Raw genomic sequence first — 27,001 nt, 5'->3', positions numbered from 1 at the left:
GTTGACAGAGTAGTAGTTTTTTATCACAAGGAATAAAGAGTCAAATAATTAATGGGTAAATTTATATTCTGTGGACACAAGAGCACTAAACCGAGTTAGTGGCTCAATCTAGTGGCTGTGTGTGGATCTCTCCCCTCGTTGAAGAACAAAATACTGTAAAAACCTAATATTACTTAGTCCACTATTAAAGGTGCAGTAGGTTATCATCTTCAGAAACATGTTTTGTTGTGCTGGTTGAAAGACTCTTCACATTTTGATAATACTGATTACAGTAAATTATCTAAATGTATTTATATGTATTTTTATATTCTGGTTTAGACATGAGACAAAAAATGTTCATCCAATTAAAATAGTGTCGAGCCGACATCTCCCATAATTCCGCTAAGTAGCTCAAACTGTCTGTCAATAAATGCTCAATTAAACAACTGCACAGCCATTTTTGTGATTTTTCTAGATCCGCCGTTTGTGCATAGACATGCTGCGTGTTCATGATATATATATATATATATATATATATATTTTTTTTTTTTTTTTTTTTTGTCCTCGGCTAATCACATGCCTGAATTACTCCTTTTTGCTGTTAACACGATGTGACAGGATTCTTGCATCCAGAGAAGACAAGAGTCTGTCATTGAGCAACTGAGTGGGTGGAGTCCATGCTTTTACAGCTTAATTAAATAAATGCTTTAGTTATGACCAGTTAAATTCTGAAACTTGCATAATACATTATTTGAACAAAGAGCTCTTATGATTGGGATGATTGAGTCATTTTATTTTTTTGTCTTTTCTCCTCAGCTTTACCCAGCTCTTCAGTGACTGTGACACATGTCAATCCTGTATTCACTGGAGAGACAGTCAAGCTGACGTGTGTGATTGAGCCCAAACACAGCGGCTGGACTTATGAGTGGTATAAACACAACAAAAAGATTGTGTTACAGTCGTCTGATGATCACAGAGAAACTCTCACTATCAGTAGAGCTGCTGAGTCTAATCAGGGTCAGTACTGGTGTAAAGGACTCATAGATGGAAGATCTGTCTCAACACAATCATCTGCTGTTTCTCTCTCAGTAAAGGGTGAGTTGAAAATCATATTCCTTCTAAACTCACTCTACATCAGCATTTCTTAATCCTGGTCTCTGCACTCCACCTCTGCATGCTTTGAATATTTCTCTTTTCACTTCAGATGTAATTTATCCATAAGTGCCCAGCAAAGTGGACTCGCTTTCATTTTAAATGGAGCGTATGTTCCTTTCAAATGTCAATTTAGTGTGTGATATGTGAATTTATGTTGTATTTATTATATAGAACTTCACACTTCTCTAGTAAAAAGACACTGCAGGCAGTGCTGTTGTGCAAATTAGTGAATAAAGGTTCTGAGGTGAAGTAAAGGTTTCAGTGAAAGACAAGGGAGTAGGGAACGATGCACACTGTGTTCTCTGCACCTGCCCTAATGCCCCAAGTGTCTTTCTATCAAGGCAGCATTTTCTTGCAATGACATGCCCTTTTGGGAAAGTCTGACAAATCTAATTATGTTAAATAATTAGAAATAATTTATCCTTAAAAACAAATTCCACATGAATACTGCACTGGATGCCTTTATTTAATACCCTAATTAAATAAAGAAACCAGAATCCTCTCTTGGCTATCTTTCTCAGCTAGAGTTTTGTTTAGCACCTTATATTATAATGTTGTTTAAGGAATAAATTAGATTCAAACCTTACCACACAAGGTATGTTGATGGGTTCTGCAAATGAAGCCAATGACAGTGAAGAAAATTAATGACATAGACTTTTATTAATAAAATAAAATCCAGTAAAAAAGAAGATAAATCCTTTTATTTATCCTCCGTTGATAATAAAAGGCCTAAGACATTCAGCATACAGAAGTCAGTGTTAGCACGCTGCTGGTCTGTCTGCTCCAGCCTTTTATACAGTATTCCAGCCTTGAACACAGGCGTAGAAATCCCCTCCAGTAAATACACAGCGAAGTAACAATTAGTGTCTGATATACTTGAGAATATCTAAAGTTTGATATACTTGAGAATATCTAAAGTTTGATATACTTGAGAATATCTGTTAAAACATAGAAGAAATCCCTCTTTAGGGTGATACATTTGAATACAAACATGGCAAATCATTTCTTCTATTACATCAGCATTTGGGCAGTCTTACAGGAGTCTTATCCTCTAAGGTCAAAGCTCCTAGTTGGCAAAGAATATATTTTTCTGAAGATAACGCTCTCAGGCTTTCGGTTGTTACATTTGGTTAGAAGTGTCATCTGGACCATTTCTGCCTTTATTGTCAGAAGAAAACTGACTCACTGTACGTTTTCCTTAACCTCTTCAAACTCTGTTGAAAGTGTTTCTTATGTTTCTTCTCATTTTTTATAGCAGTCTTTGCAAGCATATGAGTATACAAATATATAAGTAAAGTTTTGTGTTTTACACAATTAATGTCGTTGAACCATCCAGACACTACAATACTTTTTCTTGGCAACATCTAAGCTCACAAAATACAACGAATTAATAAAATGCATTAGAATTGCCTTTACACATGCATTGCAAGCATTTCACTATAATATTTAAAATTCAATCAGCTAAGTCACTGATAAGATTTAAATGGTCTTATTTAATATATTTTCAAAGTCTATCTTGTACATACATTCATTACTTTAATTAATGACATTGTGCCATTAAATTAAAACATTTTAATAGCTAAAGATCTTCTAATTTTGAGTTTTGAATCAGAGTAATATCACTTATCAAAAACAAAAAAATACTGAATCTAAAATTGGATCAAAAATTTGATTTAGGGCTGTGCCTAAAAATTTAGGGCTGTGCTTGGATTTATTCACCTGTGACTGCTGGTTGGATTCTGAGATGTGGGTGTTAAAGGGGTCATGTCGTTTTCACTTTACAATTATTTTAATATGTTATTTGAAATCACTTATACAATTAATCAAAGGTGATTGTCGTGTCCATCTTGTCAGTAAAGCTGGTTGTTTATTCTTGCTGGTGAGCAAACTAAAAAATAACAGAAACATTATCTGTACAGTAGATTGAGTGTAGATTGTGTACTCATCATAATCTGTGATTATAGTCACTCCTGTTTGCTTTGAACATGTGAGAAGATTCTTGCATTTAGAGTAGAGAAAAATCTGTCAGTGAGCAACTGAGTGGGTGGAGTCTCTGCTCAGGAGGCGTGTTTATGCAAATATGCACACCTCAGTTACATAACATGCATCGTTGGCAAAGGAGTGTTTTTACATCTCAATTTAAAAAGGATTTGGTTGTAATGTAATGTTTTAAACATTGGAATTTGCATAATAATGTTTTGGAACAAAGAGCCATTATTCCACTATTGCATTTTTCAAGTCATGACTACTTTAAACAGGCTGTAGTTTACATATTTGATATTTACTTTCTGTCAGTGTTTCTGTGGCTATTCATGATTATGATGGGAATATAAAAGGATTTTAGCAGATGATGAAGATGAATCAGGGTGGACATTTAATCAAGACATTTTTTACTGAAATAAATGAAACATCATAATGTGCTCAATACTTATTTTACCCGCTGTATAATCACAGTCCTAATGCGAGCTGATAAACATTTAGCTAAAAGTGCTGAAGTGTTTCATTACAATAAACACAATATAAAGCATTTTGTTATTTATTCTTTGTTTTGTCCATTTAAACAGAAAAATATGTAGCAAAATATTTTAATCAAAGAAAGCAATGTCAATATATTATTAATCAGTATTTCCTCTTGTGTGCATTAATGCAGAGAGACCAAAGCCTGTAGTGAAGGTGAGTCCAGATCAGCGAGTGTTCACTGGAGAGACAGTCACTCTCACATGTCACATACAGACTGTAGAAAAATTACAGTGGACATACAGCTGGATTAAAAATAGAGGCACTAACTATCAAAGCTATCCAAACACATGGTCATCAACAGCAGACTGGAGTTTCAAAGCTGATTCTGAGTATTTGGGTGGTCAATACAGCTGTATAGGAGAGAGATCAGACTTACAGACATCAGACACCAGTGATGATGTTACACTTACTGTATCAGGTAAGTCTTCATATTCACATCTCTTGACTAAATGTGAATTTAAAACAATAAAAAAATAATTATTAAGATGCTTCGTATGCTCTTTTTATGTCAGCCATGTGTCCTCTGTTAAAAGATGAAAATGTTCACTTTTGGCTTTATTTTATTGTTATTACTGTTGTTGTTGTTGTTGTTGTTGTTGTTGTTGTTGTTGTTGTTGTTGTTTTGTTGCATGAGATTTTTTTTCATAGAACAGATTTACTGCTAAAGCTAAGAAATCCCTGAAATCTAAGAGCCTCAAATAATGTGGCTTCTTTTAGCTTTACCACAGAAATGCAATGTATATTCACATGACATCTTTATACCACACACCTTGAAGCCACTCACAACGCCACACAGCACAATGAAAACTGTATGAACACAAACAAATAGCATATTGCATCATTTACATACAGATTATTAGAAATTAAATTGCATAAATGAGCATCACAATCGATTATATTTCAGAACAAGCGATCATTCATACATACATTAATTATCATCAACACACCTCAAAACTCTCACCAAGAAATACAAATATTATCCTTCCATACTCAAACATGCCTCAAGTTCACTTCAAAAAGAGGCAATGTACAGTATAAAACACACAAAAACAATATACAGTAGGCTCAAAGGATTAATCTCTCTCGTTCCTGCCATCTTATTAACCTTACTACAAACCAGCTCTATGCTGTCAAAACAGGTCAATTACAGCTCAAATGCTTATGCTTTCTGGATATAATACACACATGCTGTGATGATGCTGAGCTGTGGCGATAAATCATTTTAACACACATTTTTCATTCAACCTAAGTATGACCAATGCATTTATAACTTAAATGACCAAGCAGTAATATGAAATGAGCAGTGTAACAATATATACACAGTGAAAAAGTTATCAAGGTACGTTTTTACTGTAGAAACAGTTCAACAAATTCCTGAGTAAAGCTGAATTTAGCTGGTGTTTGTCTGAGAACCTGAGGAAGTCAGATCCTCTTCAAAAACAGCAGATCAGAAAACTATTGACAACATATAAGTAAAAAATTATCTATGAACTATGAGATGAGAATTATATACATTTTAATTTACAGATTTAATTATTTTTACTGAGAGAGCTGTTCTGAGAGTCTCTTCATGTTTTTGTCTTTCTCCTCAGATTTACCCAAACCTACAGTGACTGTGACACCATACAGTGCTGTATTCACTGGAGAAACAGTCAATCTGAAGTGTGAGATTGATCACAGTGACTGGACATATGAGTGGTATAAATCCAGAGACAGTTACGGGGTGTTACAGTTGTCTGATCATCACACAGTAAGCGGAGACACTCTCACTATCAGAGGAGCTGCTGACTCTGATCAAGATTGGTACGGGTGTGGGGGACGCATAAGATCCGTCTTAACACAATCATACTATAGTGTTTATCTCTCAGTAAAGGGTGAGTACTTCAGAAAAACTGTGCTATAATGTGATAAAAAAGGATCAAATATAAAATCTGCTTTACATTAAATGATCCAACACATTTTGGATATTTGCAATCATAAAATAAACATATTTAAATAATCACATTGGAAGTTTATTTTACTCTTAAATAATGTTAATATTATAAATGTTGTGTTTAATAAAACTGCAGAAAAACCAACATACAGAAAGGATATTAAACGTTTATTATAGTTGTTGTTTTTGTTATTATTATTTTGTTATTATTATTATTGTTTAATGTATAAAATAGTATACATTACCACAAATATTATGCAATCATCACCCCTCAAACAATGTGTGATTGTCTGCGAGGACAATATAAGACAGACTAGGTCATCGGTTAGAGGGGATTGTTCAGTTAAACTTAAGAGATTTGCTTTTGGACAATCAGTTTATTCAGTCAGAGCAGCAGAAAGATGGAATAAAATACCAGTGCAAATCAGAGAGAGCAGCACTTTAATCATTTTAAAGCTGTTCTTAAAATTTGGCTTAAACATAATCAAATATGCAATCACTGACTTGATTTCATTTTATGGACAATGATGTGTTGTGTGTATTGTATTGTAAGTGTAAAACGTATTATTTTTTACTGTTAAATGTGTTATAATTTCCTGCCCCGGGACTACATGTGTAAATTAGCTTTATAGCAAACTCTGGCACAAGATGTCATGTTGTACATTGTTCCTGTATAAATAGATAAAATAAAATAAATAAAATTATTACTATTATTATTATTATTATTAATAATATTTTATTATTATTGTAGGGATAGTTTACAGTTTAACCCAAAGAATGACCAGTCTGGTAGATGAAGAAGAGCCGGAGTTAGAGATTTTAAAAAAATAAATTAAGTTTACTGAAGATAGTTTGCAGTTTCATTCGCAGAAGCCAGCTTCAACACTCGCAATGAGTTCCTAGGCCGCTCTGCTTACAGTTACAACAATCAAACAATTATACTCTTTACACAAGTCCAGAAAGGGTGGGATCCAGGTAAACAGTCCTCATTGGTTACAACAGAAATAGACAATTCTAAATACATGCGTCAAAGAAACATGGTATCTACTTCCAGATATGGATGGCCTTAATGTGTGCGTCAAAGACAGCATTGTATCTGTCTCCAGATATGGATGGCGACCTGATGCCTAGAGGTGAGGTCGCCTTAAGTTATTAGGAGCTGATCTCCGACCTGTAAAAAGCTAAACCAGGAAAACAATAGACACAATCGACCATCTGTGTTAAAGACTCAAGGATGTTTCTTGTATGTTCAGCTGTGTTATCAGGCTGGTTCAAGACTGTTTCCATCAACAGTCTGCTGCAATATCTTTACTACACACAGTCTATCTCCACACAAAAAGAAATTACATTAAAATTAATTATACTCAAAAACAGATCAATCAAACAACTATAATATTATAGGCAATATCAGGACAACTAGAACAGCTGTCTTCTTCTCCTCTGTATTGGACCTCCAGACATAGGAACAGATGGGGAGGGAGAGAGAGATCTCCATGACCTATGACCTGGTTTGTGTGTTTCCTGAAAACAAAGTTAAAATAGACAGGCAAAAAGAGAAACAAGGACACTGAACATTCTTGCAGTAAGCAGTTTTAACTTACTCATTAGTTAAAATCAATTCACAGTTAAATACTGAGAAACAGGATGATGAAAAGGATAAACGTTGGTCTATGATGAGACGGATTGGAAAGCAGAAATCCGAATCCTTCATTATTAATTAATTAATGATTAAACATGTGTGCAAACTAGAGTACTTCAGCAAGTGCTGTACTATTGTCTACTCAAAATAATAACAACAGCATTTATTTCATTTTATTTTATTATTATTTTTTATTTATTTTATTTAGTTTTATCTTATTTTTAACAATAATCTTAAAAGTCTACCTTACTCTAAAATAATATAATTATTTTAATCATTTATGTTGTTTAAATCTGTTCAATGTTCATTTAGAATCAACATTGATGGCCCAGCACTTTCATTTTTTTCTGAATGAGAAACATGAGTTCCTTTAAGAGGCTTTATTATCTGATCCTCTTGCCACATGTGGCAACAATCATTATCAATAAGCATACTAATTACTGCATGTTTTACAAGAAATAATAAAAAAGTGAATTCTTTACCAAATTAACTGAAATGATGCATTTTTAACCTACATACAAATAATTGTATTCTATAAACAAACAAGTAATTAAAGATGGTGTGCAATTTCGTGATGCTTCCAAAATATAAATAATCAATTGTTAAACTATCCCAGATGGTGTCAGAGTGTTAATGCATGTCCTATGAAGCTGACGGATGTGTTTTTGTAACAAAAATACTTGTAGAATTTAAATTATGAACTCGAACCATTGACTTTCATTTTGTTTCATTTTTTACGTTACATTAAAATGTGACATGTAGAATTTAATAGAGAAAAAAAAATCTGTAGCATTTATGAGCACTGTTTAGTCAGCTCATAATCATGGAGTTCACTACAGTCTCTGGATTTTCTGCATCCCAGACATAATATATTAACCATTTATACAATCCATCTGACTATCTGATATTAGGCTTGTATAAACTATATGATGAAGATATTTAATTATTAATTAAATATTAGATTAAATCTGAGAGCTCCCTCATCCTGTCAGGTCCTCTGTCTGATCACCTGGGTTTGTTTGTGTTTTGCACTTGTTTACATGTATTTCAGCACGTGTGGTGTTTTGATCGCTCTCTCATAACATACTTGCTTTGACACGTCTCCACCCATCTTCCCACTCATCCCTATTATTCAATTAAACCAATTTTACTCACCTGTCTTCCTGTAATTTTCCCTCTATTTAAATCGCTCTCCTCGTGTTGTCATTTGTCAGATCGTTGTCGTTTGGTTGTGGTCAGCGTGCACTGTTTCACTAGTCCTGTCCAGTCAGTTCCTGTTGTCTCGAGCCCGTCTTCTGGTTGGTTATTCCTTTTATTTATTTCTTCGTTTTTGACCCCTCTCTGTCATCTGCAGGACCTGTTTCTGTTTTGTTTATTCGCCGTGGTTGGCCGATTGTCTCCGATCCCCGGCATCAACATTCCCTCCCGTCACCTGTTCCACTCTTCTTCTCCCTCTCGGCTCTGCCGCCCGCCGGATCCAGTATACCGCTGTATCGCCCCCTGCCGAGTGAACTTGAAATTACACCCTGAGAGACAAATTTTCCCTTCTACGGAGCGGTTTCTGTTGACCAGTTTTTGAGCTCTTTCTTCTGAGCAACCTTGAAGTTTGTTTTCGTTTCATTTTGTTAATTTTATTTACCTGAGTCCCTTTAAAGATCCCAGTAAAAATTCTATCCTCTTCGGAGCAGTTTTTGTTGAACTTTTTTCATTATTTTTTTAAAGTTGATTAGATTTTTTTTTTCTCCCTGTGCTTAAGCCCAGTTGGGTCATTTTTTGTCACTAATAAATTCTGAAAGAGACCTGCACTTGTGTCCGTTCTGTTCCCTGACACATCCTCCACCACTAGGGTCACGACTCGTTCAAAGTCCAAAAAATACCAAACAAAAAACATCCTGAAAACTGAACACATGACCTCAGTGGTTCAATATCATCAAACTCTTGTGAACTAATGGGCTTTCCATTCATACCATTCATGCTTTTCACCATACACAATTCATCTGCTCGTGATCTTCCTTCATTTAACTTTATCATGTTTGGTGTCATTTTACAGTTTATGACTTCAGCATTGTAAGGATGAAATCCACAGAGACATTGATGTATTTCAATAAACAGTCTGTATATTATTGTTGAGTCAAGACCTGAGGACAAAATGTTAATGAACTTTTCCCCCGCTTTATTTCCTCCACTTTGCTTTCATGTTCAGCTGGTTTTGGGGGTCTGTTATTCACTCATGTTTGGCAATGTTTTGCTCTGGGTATGAGAAGTAAAAGTAACTGTTGGTCTGGGAGATGGGTTTTTACCATGTGTCTCCTACACACCGTTGTGTTGTCTTATATGTCTTTGTTGCTCAGCAGTTCAAATGTTACAGTTAAGTTTCTCTATGCAGAATGTTAGTTTGTTTCATTCTACTGTCTGTATATTTAAACATGTAACTTATTAAACAACTGTGCTTTAAACGCCTGCTTTAAGGCATTGAGATTCTCTTTATCAATGATGTTAATGGAGTCAGATAAATAATTGATTTAAACCCGTCATCCTTCAGATGCTTTCTGTTTTCGATTATTGGTTCAGAATAGCAGCGTAAACTTTAAACCTTACAAATTCAAATAATCAATAAAGACGAAAGGCTTTTGTCTCAATTAGCAGGTTTAACTCAACCTACAAGAGCCTTCATAAAATAATCATTCACTGCTCCTGATCTTCACCTTTAATATCAAATGCAATGAACATCATTTGAGTTTTTAGGATGATGGAGGATCAACAGATCTTAAATGGATTCTTATATAAAGATAAAATTTATATAGTTTTGTATAGCATTAACAAATATGTAATTATTTTAACTTAAACACTGTTTGAGTGACTTTATGTTTTGTATTTTGTCTTCTCAGCTTTACCCAGATCTACAGTGACTGTGACACCAGACAGTGCTGTATTCACTGGAGAGACAGTCAACCTGACGTGTGTGATTAAGTCTTACAGTGGCTGGACATATGAGTGGTATAAAGACAGCAACAGTGTAAAGTTACAGTCTGATGGTCATTACAGTATAAACAGAGACAATCTTACTATCAGAGGAGCTGCTGCGTCTGATCAGGGTCAGTACTGGTGTAGAGGACGAAGATCTAGAAGACCAAACTCATCACAATCAAGCTCTGCTGTTTATCTCAATGTGACACGTGAGTACTTCAGCAAGTTATGTGTTAAAATCTGCTCAAATAGTCAAATATATACATACATTATACTATGAATATTTGCTACTCTACAATAGACCTATTTGAATAATCATATATAAACTTTATTTTACTGTTAAATGATGTAAATATTCAAGATGTTGTATGGTGATGCTGCTGTTTCACTGACTATAAGATATTTATATTCAGATCTGTTCAGTGCTCATCTAGAATCAACATTTGTGGCTCAACACTTGTATTAACCCTTCTGGATCAGACACATCTGTTATTATCAGATAATTGAAATGATTCACTTCTCTGTTTTCTGGAGTTTTTAAATATTTTTTCCTTATCAATTTGTCTAATTTGATACAACATTTCATTCAACAAAACTATTACTTTTTCTGGCTGTTTGCAGAGTTTTCTTAAATATTAAGTGATAAAAACAGATTTCCAAATTATCCCTTTTACAATGTTTTTAAAAGCATTTACCTTCATGCATAGTTGCTTACCCTGCACTGTTCCCTTCACCACCTTGATCTGCACCTCAAAAAAATGTAATTACAAGATGATGCAGAAAGCGAGATCTGTGATTGGTAGCTGTGACAACTGTGGGTGGGGCTATGAGCCACGGGAGCACAGAGGCTGGTGGTGTGATTGGTAATTATGGTGCTCAAGATGGATAATAGTTTAATGTTTGATTAAAGCTGCTGGTCATTTGCACCTCCTTTTTCCTGTAATGTTTGTAAGTAAGTTATGTTGTTACAGTAACATTGCATGCATTTACAGAGTAAACCTAAAACACCAGCAATTATAGAAAAGGCTTTGAGTGAGAGATTAGTACAGATGAGTTTTGATGATGAAGTGACTTACAGATGCTGCTGTTGAATGAGTTGCTGAAGTCTTCAGTCTGTTGAAGCTCATTCAGATTCAGCTGCTCCTCATATCAGCTTGTAGTTGGAGGTCTTCAGCTCTCCTCATTCTGCTTTCTGTGGAGAGTCAGGGGTGTTTGACTGCACAGCAAATTCATTAGTGTTAAATTTCGAGTGTTGCTGTAATTCAGAGTAAAGTGTTAAAATTGTAGAGTTAGATAAAGGTAAAATAACCCTCTCTGCGTTAGAAGCTGATTTGCCTCCTTGTCATACAGAGTAACATGTATACCTTTGTAGATAACCCTTGTTTTCGAGAAACTAATCAAAGTGTCTGAAATCTCCCCATACACCCTCATTCATTCATTCATTTTCTTGTCTGCTTAGTCCCTTTATTAATCTGGGGTCGCCACAGCGGAATGAATCGCCAACTTATCCAGCACGTTTTTACCCATCTCTGGGAATCACCCTCATTCACTTATCCCTAAATTAGTCAATTAATTGAGTCCACTAGACAGAGTGAATGACCACAAATGACTGAATTCAGACACCTGCTGTTGAACACCTGCTGTTAACAAGCACAATCACTGAAGGAATATGAAATTGAAGGAAGAAATAAAACTGTAGACATCGCCTCACACCAAACCAGCTGAATTAAAACAGAGGATTAAACAACTCAAATAAATAACAGCATTAGCAGCTTCACTGATTACAGTTTGACTTCATTTCTGCAAGAATACTTGATAATCAGCAGAGGTTTATATTTTTTATTGAAAATGTTTAATTTGACCTCACAATCATGGAGTTCAGAGGCTGCTTTAGTTGGGCTCTTGATCCTTTACACTTTTACCTTAATGTTTCTCAGGCTGTTATAACTGTGTTACTGAAACTCATCAGATATAGCACGAAAGACAATGAGAAACTACTCTGTGTGCTTAATTGTTATAGATATAGTTCCTGGTGTTTTAAAAGTTAACTCATTAAAAAGAAATGCAAATATATTTGTATTACAGCTGTTTGGGACAATACTCTTACTCTACATGGAGGTTCAATAAACAATTAATAGTTAGAGTATCATGCACTAATCTTTAGAGCTTCAGCAGCACATAATGACACACAAACATCACAAATCAGAATATGAACCTCAACCATGGTTGCTAAAAAGAAAAAAAAAACTGCAATTAGACCTGTAAAGTAGTCATTGACTGTTGAAGCTCCAGTGGTTTCATGTATGTATATTCTTCATTTCTCACGCATAACTATAAAGATACTGAATGAGAACAAAAGCAGGAGAGGATGTTTTTGATGTCATAATTAATTTCATCAGACTGATTCTTACATTTTCTTTTTGCTTTTTATGCGATATAAACAATGTGACTAACATAATTAATTATAGCAGCCAAATAAAAGCTAGTTTTATATTAAGAAGTTGAAGAGCCCAACTAATGCAGACTCTGTCCTCCGTCACGGTGACTTTAAATGAACAACAGAAATTTCATCAAGAGCTTTTGTTCACATAGAACAAATAAAGTCAAAGGTCAGTAATAAGTGAAGCTCCTGGTGTTTGTGGAGTTGTTTAATGATCTCTGATGTTAAAAAATAACATTTTATTGTGTAATTTGTTTCATTGTATTAATTATTATTTTATTTAGAGTTTTATTTTCATTTGATTTCTTATTTGGTTTTGGCTGTAATTGGTGTTTTCTTTCCTTCAGTGATTCTGTTTGTTTACAGTTGTTTATCAATAATCTTATTCCTCCTTTAATTAGACACCTAATTATCTCATTAACTTCATCACTGCCTGAGTGTTCAACCCCCTGTAGTGAGGACACTAGTAAAGGATTTTTCTCTTGGATTTGAGGGGTTATATGTGTTCGATGAAAAATACAAACTGTTAAACGAATTTTTAACAGCAATACTCTGTAGACTGAATTTACGAATGTAAAATGTTCAAAACAGTAGATTACTGGCAACCACAGCTGCTGGTATTTTTCCTTAAAATCAAGAAAAAAAATAGCAAAATACTGTTAAGCGGTTTTTGTGTCACCATGAGGATAGTAGTGTCTGTGTTCAAGTCCAAGATGAACTGAGTGTATCGGATGTTGTGCTGCATCTTCTTTTGTTTAAATGTAACTGTGTAGTTAAAATCTGTTTGCTAATTGTAAACACACATGAACACATTAATGCATCTAATGGCTTTACTTTTTGTGCACTAAGCTACAATTTTGTGAACTGAACACTCTGACAATTCATGAAATACCGTTATTTACCATAAATTTAAACAGTTTTATAAAACTTTCATGTTTTTTATGGAAAAATTTTGGCAACCACAGCTGCCGTTATTGTTCCTTAAATTTTACAGATATTTTACACTATAAGAGTTTGCGGTAACACTTTATAATAGCTACACACTATGAACCATTTATTAAAGAGCCCATATTATACATGAAATAGGGTCATATCTTGGTTGTAAGGGTCTCCAACAACAGTCTAATATGCATGCAAGGTCAAAAAACACTTTCATGGTCTTATAATCTGCATTTATTTTTACCTAATTATCCCAGCGACTCCCGTATAAATCGTCCAGTGATTCATTTGTTCCCAAACCCCTCCTTAGCGCGAAGCTAATCTGCGCTGATTGGAGCGATGACGCGATTGGTCGACTGCCTTCAGTCAGAGAGTGAAATGGCCAATAGCTAATCAGCAATATAAAAAGTAATCACAGTTCATACACGCTCGATAGTGTAGGCGTGGATTTTAGCTGCCACACACACACAAAAACACACACACACCTCCGGACGATAACGCTCCCGCTTCCGCCTGCACCCGCCAGGTTTAGCCTGAGAACCCGACCCGTTTTCTGCCCGCCGCGCCCGATCCCACTGAAGAGCGGGGGAGAACACAACCAAAAATCACCCATTATACAGTCCAGACAGCCAAGCTGTCTGTATAAACACACACACAGCACCAAGCACACAAAGCTCTCTCATTTGGCGCGTGCGCACTAACATACATATACACATACACTTACACACACACACACACACACACAAGCACCAAGCAGACACATAGGCAAAGCTCTCTCTTTCTCATTCGCAAAGCAATATCCGTGATATTGCTAGACAGCCCGCTCCCGTCCCAAATTAAACCCGTTACCGACCGCTCCCGCGATTTATTCTGAAATTTATTCCCGCGCTGCAGACCTCTACCACGGAGCTCCATAAACAAAGCAGCACGCGTCGCGTTTTTAACGTGACTTTGCACGCGATAAGAGAATATAGCGAGTTAACCTGATACAGTACACTCGGTTACAAGTAACAAATCACAACTAAATACATTTGCAAGCTAGAGTCAACGAGGCAACAACTTTAATCGCACGTACTTACACTTGAGAAAGGTAGGAAGAAACCCATCCTGACGTCCATCAGTAAGTTACTCTTTACTGATCCTTCCTTTAAAGGGCCATGAAACCCCCTCGTTTCAGCAGGGTGTTTTTACACCTCTACTTTGGAAAAAGTCAGAAAAGTGGGCGTGTCCAGCTCTGTTTAGGGGGGAGTCTCGGAGGAACTAAAGTGGGATGGTGTGGGAGTGTCTATTTGGGCACGCGCGAGTTTAAGTCAAAATACACACACGAGAAAGTGATGGTGTATTTTTTACAGTCATTGTGTTTAACCTACATGGACATCTGTAGTTGAATTATTTGCCAGATTATTAAATGGTGGACTTTAACTGCAGTTTGGCTCTTTCATTCAGGGAATTCATTCATGCCCCTCGCGACAAACGCGATATTTGATTCGAGGAACTGCTCTAAGCGTGTATTTTTCATGCAATGTTTGATACCGCACGGCGAATGAGAGAAAAAAAGCTCCGCAATTCCCGGAAACTTAGATGCACACGGCAGGTAGCGTCAGAAAGCCGCGTGTGTTATTCCGGTCACAAAATGCGGTGCTAACAAGTTTGCACTCAGTGCAATAGTTAACTTAATTCGATACGAACAAACTGAATAAACAAAGAGCACTGGTCGCTCACTTACCAAATCTGTAGAGACAGAACAATCACCAGCAACTAGAGCCGCGTCTTTATGAAGAGAAGACTACAAGCATATCCGGATTTCAGCGTTTGCAGATGAGAACAGCTCTCAGGTAAACAATAATCCTCCTTAGACACGTAAGTTATTGTTGTCGAGCGTCGCGTACACTGTTAATCCACACGTGAGTCTGAGCTCTCACAGAGAGAAAAGGAAAACGAAACTTAATGGCAGCAAACTATAAAAGCAACACTCCACGCTTGTTTTGCCAACACAACGTGGCGTCTCTGGTGTAAACAGTGACACTAATGAATATTAATGAAGTTGCAAAATAGAGCGCGCTGATTGGTTTGAACCAAGCCTAACTCATGCATTAATGCATCACACTGTAAGACGTAATAAGACTCACTCTGGCACAGACGCCCAGTCTGCACGCTGGAATACAGGCTATTATGTCATGACCGTGACGCAGCTTCAAAAATTTGTTTCAAACAGGAAGTACAAATTTGCTTGAAATAACGCAAAAACAACCAATTTACACTTTTTACTGAAATATAGGTGTCCTAATAGTGTTTTTAGCAGTGTGGGACACATATACAACTGTCAACAGCTCAAAAAATGTGTTTTGGTGTTTCGTGACCCTTTAACAAACGCAGATGAAGTATTCTTTGTAGCATGTAGCTTCCAGAAGTTTCCAGTAGTTTCCAACTGCTTGGTTATAATGCTGATGTTTCATCTTTGGGTAGAGACTCAATATAATATCCATCTGCAGTGTGACTTCAATCGACCGGCATGTTTGTGTGCTTGTGTTTGTGGGTGTGTGTGTGTCTGGGTTTCTGCGTCAGAGGGCGGGGCCTCAGGTTTGAAATCTCCCGGGTTTGCGCATGCACGTGAATAACTTGGTTTCGTTCGTACGTCATGGCGAAACACCTAATGACTTGGTATCAAGGCGACTCGTTTATAGATGAATCAACCGTTTTAAACACTGTATTCTTACAGATTTAAAGGGCCATGACACCCCCCACTTTCGGTTAAAGTCTACTTCAGAATTTTTTCAAAAGATGCATGATTAATGGGCGTGGAGCTCCGCAAGCATCGGGCAGGAGTGGGCGTGGCCAGCAGGGGAGAACGTGAGCGAAAAATGAAGCTAGCTCACAAAATGAGACAAACCGTGAGGAGACGCAAGAGTTTATAGTTTACAAAGTTAAAATGCAAAGAAATAAATAGTGATTTAATGCCCTGCTACATTTGTTATTTGTAATTTCATATACAGACAACCACAATTTATATCATTATAAAGATAAGTGTGTTTATGTAAACACTATAAATGAGGATTCTCCCTCAATCCCACGTATCCAGCAGACTCAGTGCAGCAGGTCTCCTGACCCGTCTATTTTAACTGTTAGCCCTGCTGGTAATCTGGAGGATTTAGGCAAACACAGCAGCACAGTGATGTATCTGAATGTGAATAAACTCATAAAAGACAGCGTCCGCCATTCTCTAATTCTCGCACTGCTCTCCCGACAAAAATGCTAGCAGCACACACACAGCTTTGCTGTATGATCGGCCCTGACAAGATCGCGGGGGAAAACATGCAACAAACCGCGTGGATCATGGAAACAAACGCATATGAGCCTTCATGAACGGCTAAATACTGTGTGCCCGTGCAGTGGGTCCGTGACGTGTTTCTCAGTTCGGGCTTGACTCTGGTAGGTCTCATGAATAATTAAGCAGCCGGCTCTTCTCATAGGATAAGAAAACTCCGCTATGAATAATAATGAGAAACCGACGCGTCATCATTGCACTTGCAGTACTGCGCTACGTCGCCGATTTTGATCGCCCCAAAAATCATTTTAAACCCGGAAGCTGAAATTAGCTGACAAAAGCTCAAAATGATCCAGTTTTCCCCACAATTAAAGCTGACAGGTGCTAACATTGTCTTAACTGATGCTCAACACACACAAATCTGTTAATATAAAAAAAAAAGTTCTCCAGGGTGTCCTGAACCTTTAAGCCTTAGCTGGATACTTCACTTCATTTAGAGCTGTGTTACACACTACATGGAGGGGAATTTTCAAAAACCCATAATATGGGCTCTTTAAGCATTAGCAAATTGTGAATTCAATGTTTGTTAAGCATTAACTCTACATTAATAAACATTAGTAAGCAGTTTATAATTGCTGCTACAAATGCTCTATTCTTGACTTATTACCACATTTATAATGTGCCTAATAATTGTACTTTCATACTATGTTAATGATTTATTTTTCATTACTAAATAAAGTATCGCATTTACAAACCAGTTATTTAAGAATAGTTGGTTGCTTTTTAAGATCATTCAGAATGAGTAAATGATCAGTAAATGATTAATAAACTATTAAAATTAACATTTATAATGATTATTATTCAGGCTTATAGTAATAGTCAATTTGTATGTTCAGAAATGCTTTAATAACTCAACTTTATCCAGTTTTGTGACCTAATCTAAAGTGAGAACTATTCATGCTTTATAAATTCCTTATAAATGACAATTAAAGGTTCCGTTAAATTCTAAACAGGAAAAAAAGAAAATAAACAACTTTATTCATGTCATGGTTTGTTGACAGATGGAGACAAAAAGGTGTAGGATCCAAGTGCAATTTAATGAAATCTTGCAGTAAACTGAAAAAACAAGACATCCAAAAATCAAAGTATCAAAGTAACGATAAACAAACAAAACAAAACTACGGCGAGATAAACAAGAACAAGGCTCAGGAACAACATACCAACTTTAACAAGAATTTCCAGACAAGATAGACAAACGACTCAGTAACAAGCAAGGGGTGCAGGGTGTATAAATAGTCCAGGAAATCAAATGGGAAAATGGAGACAGGTGTGTATGCAATCAGTATAAGTGGAAGCCGGGTGTGTGCACGAGGGATGTATAGACTTGTAGTCTTTAGGACAACTGTAGTTCGCTTCTAGAGTTCACATGCAAACTACAGTGCCACCTAGTGGTTTATGACAGTCATGACATTTCAATCCTATCGTTAGATTATGTGTTTTTAACTGTTGCCAGTTACTTACTGTAACCAAACTTTTACAGTGAGTGGCTGGCAACAGTGTTGCCAGTATTCTACTGTAAAAAAAACCCGGTAAGGTCTAACAGTGTAGTTCAGGTGTGTTTGATTAGGGTTGGAGTGCAAAACACGGCCCTCCAGGGACTAGTTTGGTAACCCCTGGACTATAAGATATTTATATTCAGATCTGTTCAGTGCTCATGTAGAATCAGCATTTGTGGCTCAACACTGCTATTATACTCTTCTGGGTCAGACACATCTGTTATCAGAGGACTGAAGCTTTTTAAAGAGGGATTTTTCATACATAATTTGCCTAATTTTATACAACATTTCATGCAACAAAACAGTTATTTTCCAGCTGTTTTCAGAATTTTATGAATTGTGGTGTGATTAAAACACATTCCTAAATCCCCAGTGTAAATCAATTGACTTTTAGATGTAAAAAAATAAAATAAAATAAAAAGACACTTTTAACCTGACTTCATCTGTGGTTCAGTTTTATGTGCTAAAATTACTTTTGTTATTATAAAATTATTAAAATATCACTATTAGTGATCACCATATTATTGTTCAATATTATTATTATTAAATGACGTAGTGGCGCAGTGGCTCGCGCTCTCGCCACACAGCAAGAAGGTCGCTTGTTCGAGCCTCGGCTGGGTCAGTTGGCATTTCTGTGTGGAGTTTGCATGTTCTCCCCATGTTTGTGTGGGTTTCCTCCGGGTGCTCCGGTTTCCCCCACAAGTCCAAAAACATGTGATACAGGTGAATTGGGTAAGGTGAAATTCTCCGTAGTGTATATGTGTGAATGAGAACGTATGGCTGTTTCCCAGAAATGGGTTGCAGCTGGAAGGGCATCCACAAAAAATCCAAAAAAGAACAAACAGGAATCCAAAAATAAGCAAATATAAAACTAGATCACCAAACAAACACACCAAACATGAGGAACAAGCAAATTCCTAAGGCAGCTAAAACACAAGACGAAAGGGTTTTTAAGGACAGAACTAAATTAACAAACAAGAAACAGCTGTAAAAAATACTATAATCAGAAGAGCAAATGACAAAACAAGCTAGTGCCCTCAAGTGTCCATAGAAGGGCACTGCAATTGGTGTGACACTGCACTGTATAAATCTGCGCGGGACTGAATTTGTAGTCCTGTTCTCGCCAGGTTTTATTCCGCACCGATCGCTCCCAGTGTACATCCCGCTACCACGTTTTATTCGAAAATATTTTTAGCGCCAAAAGAAATCTGGTCAGGTGCAGCTGCTGACCTCTACTGCATTGTACCCTTTACCACCTTGATCTGCACCTCCAAAACATGTAACTACACCTCAAGATGATGCAAAAAGCAAGTTCTGTGATTGGTCGGTTTGGTAGCTGTAACAACTGTGGGCAGGACTGGGACCATGGGAGCAGAAAGAGGCTTTTGGTCATACCTGCCAACACTCCCGTTTTTCCCAGGAGTATCCCGTATTTCAGACCCATCTCCTGTTTTGTTCTGTCTCCTGAAAACTAACCCCGGAAAAAAATTAAATGAATAACAGATGGAAAGCAAAAACATATTTTGAAAATGTTATATATGTTTGAGCATTATCATACTACTAGCTGTGTGTTATGGCTGAACCTCGCAAAAACGGAAATGCTTGTAGTTTCTGCCAACTCGACTCTACACCATAACTTTTCAATCCAGATGGACGGGGCAACCATTACTGCATCCAAAATGGTGAAAAGCCTTGGAGTAACGATTGATGACCAACTAAACTTCTCTGACCACATCTCTAGAACTGCTCGATCGTGCAGATTCACACTCTATAACATCAGAAAGATCCGACCCTTCTTATCTGAACATGCAGCTCAACTCCTTGTTCAAGCTCTTGTTCTCTCCAAACTGGATTACTGCAACTCTCTACTAGCTGGGCTTCCAGCTAACTCTATCAAGCCTCTTCAACTGCTCCAGAATGCAGCAGCACGAGTGGTCTTCAATGAACCTAAACGAGCACATGTCACTCCGCTGCTACTCCGTTTGCACTGGCTGCCAGTTGCTGCTCGCATCAAATTCAAAGCTCTGATGTTTGCCTACAAAGTGACTTCTGGCCTTGCTCCTTCTTATCTGCTCTCGCTTCTGCAGACCTATGTGCCCTCCAGAAACTTGCGTTCTGTGAATGAACGTCGCCTCGTGGTTCCATCCCAAAGGGGGAAGAAATCACTTTCGCTCACGCTCACGCTCAATCTGCCCAGTTGGTGGAATGAACTCCCTAACTGCATCAGAACAGCAGAGTCACTCGCTACTTTCAAGAAACGACTAAAAACTCAACTATTTAGTCTCCACTTCACTTCCTAATCTGCAATTGCCTCTCTGAATATCACACTAATTGTACAAAAAAAATAAAAAAAATACTAATACTACTAATACTTCCCTTCTTAGACTTTACAGACCTGAAACTTGCTTATAGCACTTATTCATTGTTGCTCTTGGTTGTGTAAATTGCTTCCTTGTCCTCATTTGTAAGTCGCTTTGGATAAAAGCGTCTGCTAAATGACTAAATGTAAAATGTAAATGTAAATGGCTGTATATCAGCACTGCTGTGATTTGGCTTGAAGGCAAAGTACCAAAGGTAAAAACAGCTGTGCTGATAGACAATATTGCACTGATACAAGTGGGATGCAGCTTTTATAAAACAGTGCAACAACACAAGTAAATAAAAAGAGACACCAGAGTGTATTAAAAACTTTTTTATGTGAGATAATACTTCATTTCACCACAAGTTGTTAACCGCTGAGGTAAAGCCTCTTACTAGATAAACAGCAACAACATGTCAAATGCTTTAGAATTAGTAAAAAATACATATATTTTCTACATTGCAATATGTACAGTATTGTGATGTTTCAGTGATGATCATACAGAGGACATTGTGCACTGATGCTGTTATTCAGGTTTTTAATGCCATATGGAGAACAACATGATCAATAAATCCACACATACAGGTCTGTATTTCTACATGTGGAAATTCACCAACATTACACAGCAATATGTAGAGCTACACTGACACTACTGTATTGTGCAAGAGATAGAAAGAGATTGACTGAGAAATGCCATGTCATTTATTCTCAAAGCCCTCCTCTTCAGATCAGTCTCATCTTAATAAAGCATTTGTTCAACAGTTAAATGGATTTCATGCTGCTTAATGTCAAATCAGTCAAATCTGTTTGCTCTGGAATAAATAACAGATGACTGAGACCAACAATTGCTGCAGGCAGAGCAAGGCACATACAGAATGTCTGAGCTATTTATCTAAAAGATGAACTCTGGCTTTTGAGGATCTCAATCTGTTCTTGTTCTTCTTCAGATTTAAAACCAAAGCTTGAACTCAGATCAGATCCTGCAGGAGCTGCACTGACTGGAAGCACAGTGACTTTGACTTGTAACACTGATCTGTCCACCGGATGGGACTTTTACTGGTACAAAAACACACTCGACTCGATAAAGAAGACAAGAACAAACTCCTACAGCATGAAGATTGATTCAGTGTCTGATGGAGGCCAGTACTGGTGTAGAGCTGGAAGAGGAGAACCAGTCTATTACACACAATACAGTGATGAACTGACACTCAGTGTTACAGGTGAGAGAAAACACAGTGTGTGATTCAGTATATCTGTATATCTACATACAATCTGATTCTGAATTGAAACTGTGTTTGTACAGTATTTCCTAAAGCTGTGGTGACGGTGCGGCCTGATAAACATGTGTTCAGAGGAGAAACAGTCACTCTCAGATGTGAGATAAAGTGGGGAGGAAACACTAATTGGACATACAGATGGCAAATAGACACACAACAGACAGCAGACAAACCCACCAACCCCTGTACCAGACCAGACTGCACCAGACCAGACTGCACCAGTGGAACCAATCAACAACACTACAGAACTGCTGTGAGCCAGTGTTCAGCACAAGAGTTGAAGATCAACCGTGTTGAGGTCTTTCACCGTGGTAATTACAGCTGTACAGGGCAGATGGGCAATCAAAGCTCTCAGCGCAGTGATGCTGTTGCTCTGACTGTGTCTTCAGGTGAGTGTGTGTGTATGTGTGTGTGTGTGTGTGTGTGTGTGTGTGTGTGTGTTCAGTATTATCAGAGTTTATATCTACTCCTCTATGGCTCTGTAACTCCTCATGTTTGGTTCAGATGAAGCTCAGGCAGCAGTGCGAGTGTCTCCACAGCCGTGGCTCACTGAAGGACACTCGGTGACTCTGATCTGTGAGGTTCCAGGCTCCTCTACAGGCTGGACGTTCAGCTGGTTCAGAGATGCTGATCATCTGTCAGACAGCAGCAGAGGAGCTGGAGGCTCTTACACTCTCAGTCCTGCTGCTCTACAGCACACAGGAGTTTATACGTGCAGAGCAGAGAGAGGAGAACCAGCCTATTCCTCACAGAACAGCAGCGCACAGCCACTGTGGGTCACTGGTGAGGGAAATCAGCTTTCAGCAGCTGTCAGAGCTGTTGTTGATCTCGAATGTGCCAGTAGGTTTATGTCAGTGACAGCAGCAGTATATTTGTCTGCGTTTGCTCTCTGTCTCAGTTGTTTCTGCTTCAGTGCGTCTGGTGCTCAGGCCCAGCAGAAGTCAACACTTCTCCTCTGACTCTCTCTCTCTGAGCTGTGACTCTGCTGGATGGACAGTGAGAAGATACACACACACAAACACACAAGATTGTTCAGCACAAACAGGATCTACATGTGGAATCCAGTCTCTCAGCACATCTGACACTGGAGTTTACTGGTGTGAGTCTGAATCTGGAGAGAAACGCCATCCTCTGAACATCACTGTACATGGTGAGTCCTGTTACTGAGATTACAGCATCTACACACATTCACATCTCAATTACACACACATTCTTATCTCATTGTTTTCTCAATCTCATATGTGTTTAAAGCATATGTTGTCTATAGGGGCTCAAGAAGGTTATAAATTCTTGAGACTGCAGAGGTAAATAGTTATATATTGAGACTAAACTGTGTTGTGTTGTGTTGTGTTGTGTTGTGTTGTGTTGTGTTGTGTGTTGTGTAGATGGTGCTGTGATTCTGGAGAGTTCTGCTGATGCTGTGATTGAGGGAGAAACTCTGACTCTACACTGTTTACATCGATCTACAATCTCCTCCATCCTCACAGCTGATTTCTATAAAGACGGATCACTGATCCCGAATCAGACAGGAGAGATGAGCATCCCTACTGTCTCAAAGTCTGATGAGGGTTTCTACTACTGTAAAACAGAGAGCATAGAGTCACCGCACAGCTGGATCTCAGTCAGAGGTGAGACTCACTGCAGTTCTGCCACTCTCTCTGGTGTTTATTGTATAAGACACTTGATTATTATATACAAGTCTGGCTCTTTGTTGTTAGTGTATTATAATAATCTCCAAAGGGTCTTTAATATAGAGCAGTATTGTTCAGTAATGTGTTTGTGTTTCTCTTTTCCATCATCAGATTCAGCTGCTCAGATTTCTGCCTGTAAGATTGTCTGTTTTCTTCTGGCTGTTTGTCCGTATCTGTCAGCGACAGTCGTGCTGCTCTTCATAATCTACAAAGCGAGAGGTAAAACTTCTGTCTGATCCGTCTCCCAAACTCTGATTTCTCCAAACTGAACATAAGTATTTTGTGTTTATTCCACAGCTCAATCTGCTGAAGAGCAAAGTCAGATTGCTGTAGCAGAGGAATAAACTTCAGTCTGATTTGAACATGTTTAACATCTAAAGATTCTGAATGTTGATCTTCAATGCTGTTATTCCTGCAATGTTGAATTTACATCATGTAACGATTTACAGCATTTCAGGAAAGATTGCACATATTTTGTTAGTGTTGTTAGTGTTTTATTAGACTTTAAATGTTGAATGTGATTTTGTGGTGTCTGTCTTTGTAGCTATTTATTAGTAAATTAATAGTTTTTATTTTTGTTTTTTACTGGTTATGTTTTTGTGAACAGTTTGTTCGTCTAGATTGTTTTGTTTAAATTAGTGTGTGTAATAAAATATTCTTAATTTTATTTACATCTGTGTGATCATTTGTAAACCATCATCTAATGCATGAACAGTGTGGTCATGTTTCAGCTGTAATGAACTGATGGATTTAGAAGCTGAATTTAGTGATTCTCATCATACACTTGTTCCAGACCAGTTTGACTGTCTTCTGTTGTACAGAAAATTAGCTGAAGAAGCTAAAAATCTTCAGCCACTGACTTCCATCTATGTCCTTTTAACTTTTACATGTTGATACAAAACCAATTTAATCATTCTTTGGGGAACTATGCTTCAGTGGATCTATCACACACCTTCAGTAAAACACAAATTTACTCTACAAATAATATTGTACAGATCCACTACATCAGGGGTGTCCAAACTCAGTCCTGGAGAGCCGGTGTCCTGCAGAGAGTTTAGCTTCAATCTTAATCAAACACACCTGAACCAGCTAATCCAGCTCTTATTAGATATACTAGAAACTTCCTGGCAGGTGTGTTGAAGCAAGTTGGAGCTAAACTCTCTAGGACAGTGGTTCTCTAACTTTTTTCATCAAGTACCACCTCAGAAAAAAATAGTCTCTCCAAGTACCACCAAAATGAGCAGATTGAAATACAGTAGCCTAGTAGGCCCAGTAAAGCAGCTACAACTCTGCACAGTTAAAAAAGTGGCAGATTACATCAGAAATATAGGCTATATGTCATATATGTCATATTATATAGATCATTTTTGATACATTTTTAAATGTGTGTAGCATATACATGATATTTCACTCCTCTGCGTACCACTAGAAGGAAGCCTGCGTACCACTAGTGGTTCACGTACCACAGTTTGAGAACCACTGCTCTAGGACACTGCATGGCCTTCCAGAACCGCGTTTGGACACCCCTGCACTACATGTATTTATTCTGAACCCACTTATTTTCATGTCAGCTCGATCACTAAAACACAACAAATATCTTATATCAGTTACATTCGAATGAAAACATGCGGTGTTACAAAACACGTAGAAGTTGAAACTCTTTTAAAGACAGTATGGAGGGCTCTCAGAGGAGCATTTGATCCAGCGCTTTACATGGAGCTGGGGTACTTGGTGACGGCCTTTGTGCCCTCAGACATGGCATGTTTGGCCAGCTTCCCGGGCAGCAGCAGACACACGGCAGTCTGGATCTCTTTCGATGGGATGGTGGAGCGCTTATAGTGAGCGAAACGAGACGCCTCAACGGTTTGAAGATGTCGTTGATGAACAAGTTCATGATTCCCATCGCTTTCTAGGAGAATCCGGTGTAAGAATGAACTTTTTTTTATTGTAACAACTTTTTAACGGTACAAAAAATATACATGACGGGAGTAAGCATAAAACAAATACAAATATACAAAATGTACATGTGTAAAAATAAAATAAACATTGAAGAATTCACACAGAATTTAAAGTGATTAGGGCTTTTTTTCATTTAGAGAGTCTCTAATACTACTAATAAATAAGCATAATTCAGTCATCAATACCTTAGAATTCAGTTTCTTATTGGTAAATTTACATTTACAAATAACTAAATACCAAACTAATAAAATTAATTACATAAAAACAATTTTCCTCTTGACTAGGGTACACAGTAAAGCCAAAAGTAAATTTTCCCACAACAGTAAAAGAGGTTTAGAACACTGTCATTTGTTATTAATACATTTTTATTATGCGTTTTTATGTTTTAGTATGCTCAATGCCAAAACATGTGTAAAGCAGTCTCTTCATATTCATTACTAAAAATAAAATAAAATAATTGGATAAAATCTGTGGAGAAGTTTATAGGATATTTCTTTAATTTTATTTCTAACATGTATCAGTGGTAACAGCCGCACTTTTTTTTTTCCAGAAAATCAGTTGATCCTTTAATAAAGACATCCAATAACACTGAATGTAAGGTACAGTAATGATTTCTCTTTGAAAAAGGGTACGAATAGCTCTATTATTACGCTTGGTATTTACTAAAACAGGTTTTGCCAACACAAGATTTAGTAATATCAAAAGTCTAAATAACACATGGACCCCTGAAGCAATTGATCTAATAGTTAAAACTCTTGTTGGGTAGCCTAATTGAGATTTTGTAATAGGAGAGGAATTATTTGTAAGAAAAGATTATAGCTTCTTTATTGTATAACTGACTAACTAAATTAAGTTTGTTTTCAAACCATTAAAAAGAAGAGAGATTTGCGCTTGTATGAAATATGTCTATTATTCTAGATGAAATAGCGATGTGGGGAGACATTATGCTTATATATTAATGACCATGATAGGAGCGCTTGTCTGTTGAAGGCAGATGATTTAACTGTGATTTTGTCTATATTATAATTGCACATCAAAATAAAATTAAGACCACCAATATTTGAAAAGACATGAGGGATAAAATTCCAGATAGAATTGGGGTTTTAAATGGTGTTTATTGCAATTAACCTTAAAGGTGTGGTTTATAGAGGTTAAGTCTAGGAAATTAAGACCACCATTCCCATACAAATTCATAATTAGTCTTTTTAATATTGTAAGTTTGATGTTTCCATACTAAATCTAATAGCATTTTATCTAAATCTTTATTAGTGTGGTTATCGAGATATAAGCTAAAAAGGCATATGTCAGTCTGGCTATTCAGC

At 37.1% G+C, this 27,001-nt stretch overlaps 1 protein-coding gene and 1 long non-coding RNA gene across 5 annotated transcripts in view; one reads left to right on the top strand and one right to left on the bottom strand.

Moving 5' to 3' along the window:
• LOC147842996 (Fc receptor-like protein 5) overlaps positions 1–24,391 on the top strand; it is a 38,066-nt gene extending 13,675 nt beyond the window's left edge. Inside the window, exons 3-13 of one of the 4 annotated variants that reach the window (XM_087260241.1) lie at positions 796–1,074; positions 3,785–4,072; positions 5,247–5,528; positions 10,115–10,402; positions 21,700–21,972; positions 22,056–22,418; positions 22,534–22,812; positions 22,928–23,179; positions 23,415–23,657; positions 23,832–23,939; positions 24,018–24,391. In XM_087260241.1, the coding sequence (XP_087116367.1) occupies positions 796–1,074; positions 3,785–4,072; positions 5,247–5,528; positions 10,115–10,402; positions 21,700–21,972; positions 22,056–22,418; positions 22,534–22,812; positions 22,928–23,179; positions 23,415–23,657; positions 23,832–23,939; positions 24,018–24,064 (2,702 nt within the window). In that variant the 3' untranslated portion in view covers positions 24,065–24,391. Of the gene's footprint in view, positions 1–791; positions 1,075–3,784; positions 4,073–5,211; positions 5,529–10,114; positions 10,403–21,699; positions 21,973–22,055; positions 22,419–22,533; positions 22,813–22,927; positions 23,180–23,414; positions 23,658–23,831; positions 23,940–24,017 lie in introns of those variants that run through there. The other 3 variants (XM_087260244.1, XM_087260243.1, XM_087260242.1) reach the window with 3 other exon arrangements.
• LOC147842995 (uncharacterized) lies at positions 23,458–26,710 on the bottom strand. Its single transcript, XR_015495356.1, has 3 exons — positions 25,657–26,710; positions 25,201–25,522; positions 23,458–24,881 (listed from the first exon to the last, which is right to left on the bottom strand). It is a non-coding gene; the product is annotated as an uncharacterized LOC147842995 (long non-coding RNA).
• Positions 26,711–27,001: the final 291 nt, after the last annotated feature.

The sequence above is a fragment of the Danio rerio genome, chromosome 7 (genome assembly GCF_052040795.2).
Source record: "Danio rerio strain M-AB ecotype USA chromosome 7, GRCz13ab, whole genome shotgun sequence".
NCBI classification, from domain to species: Eukaryota; Metazoa; Chordata; class Actinopteri; order Cypriniformes; family Danionidae; genus Danio; species Danio rerio.
This window is presented reverse-complemented; position numbering and strand designations above follow the sequence as displayed.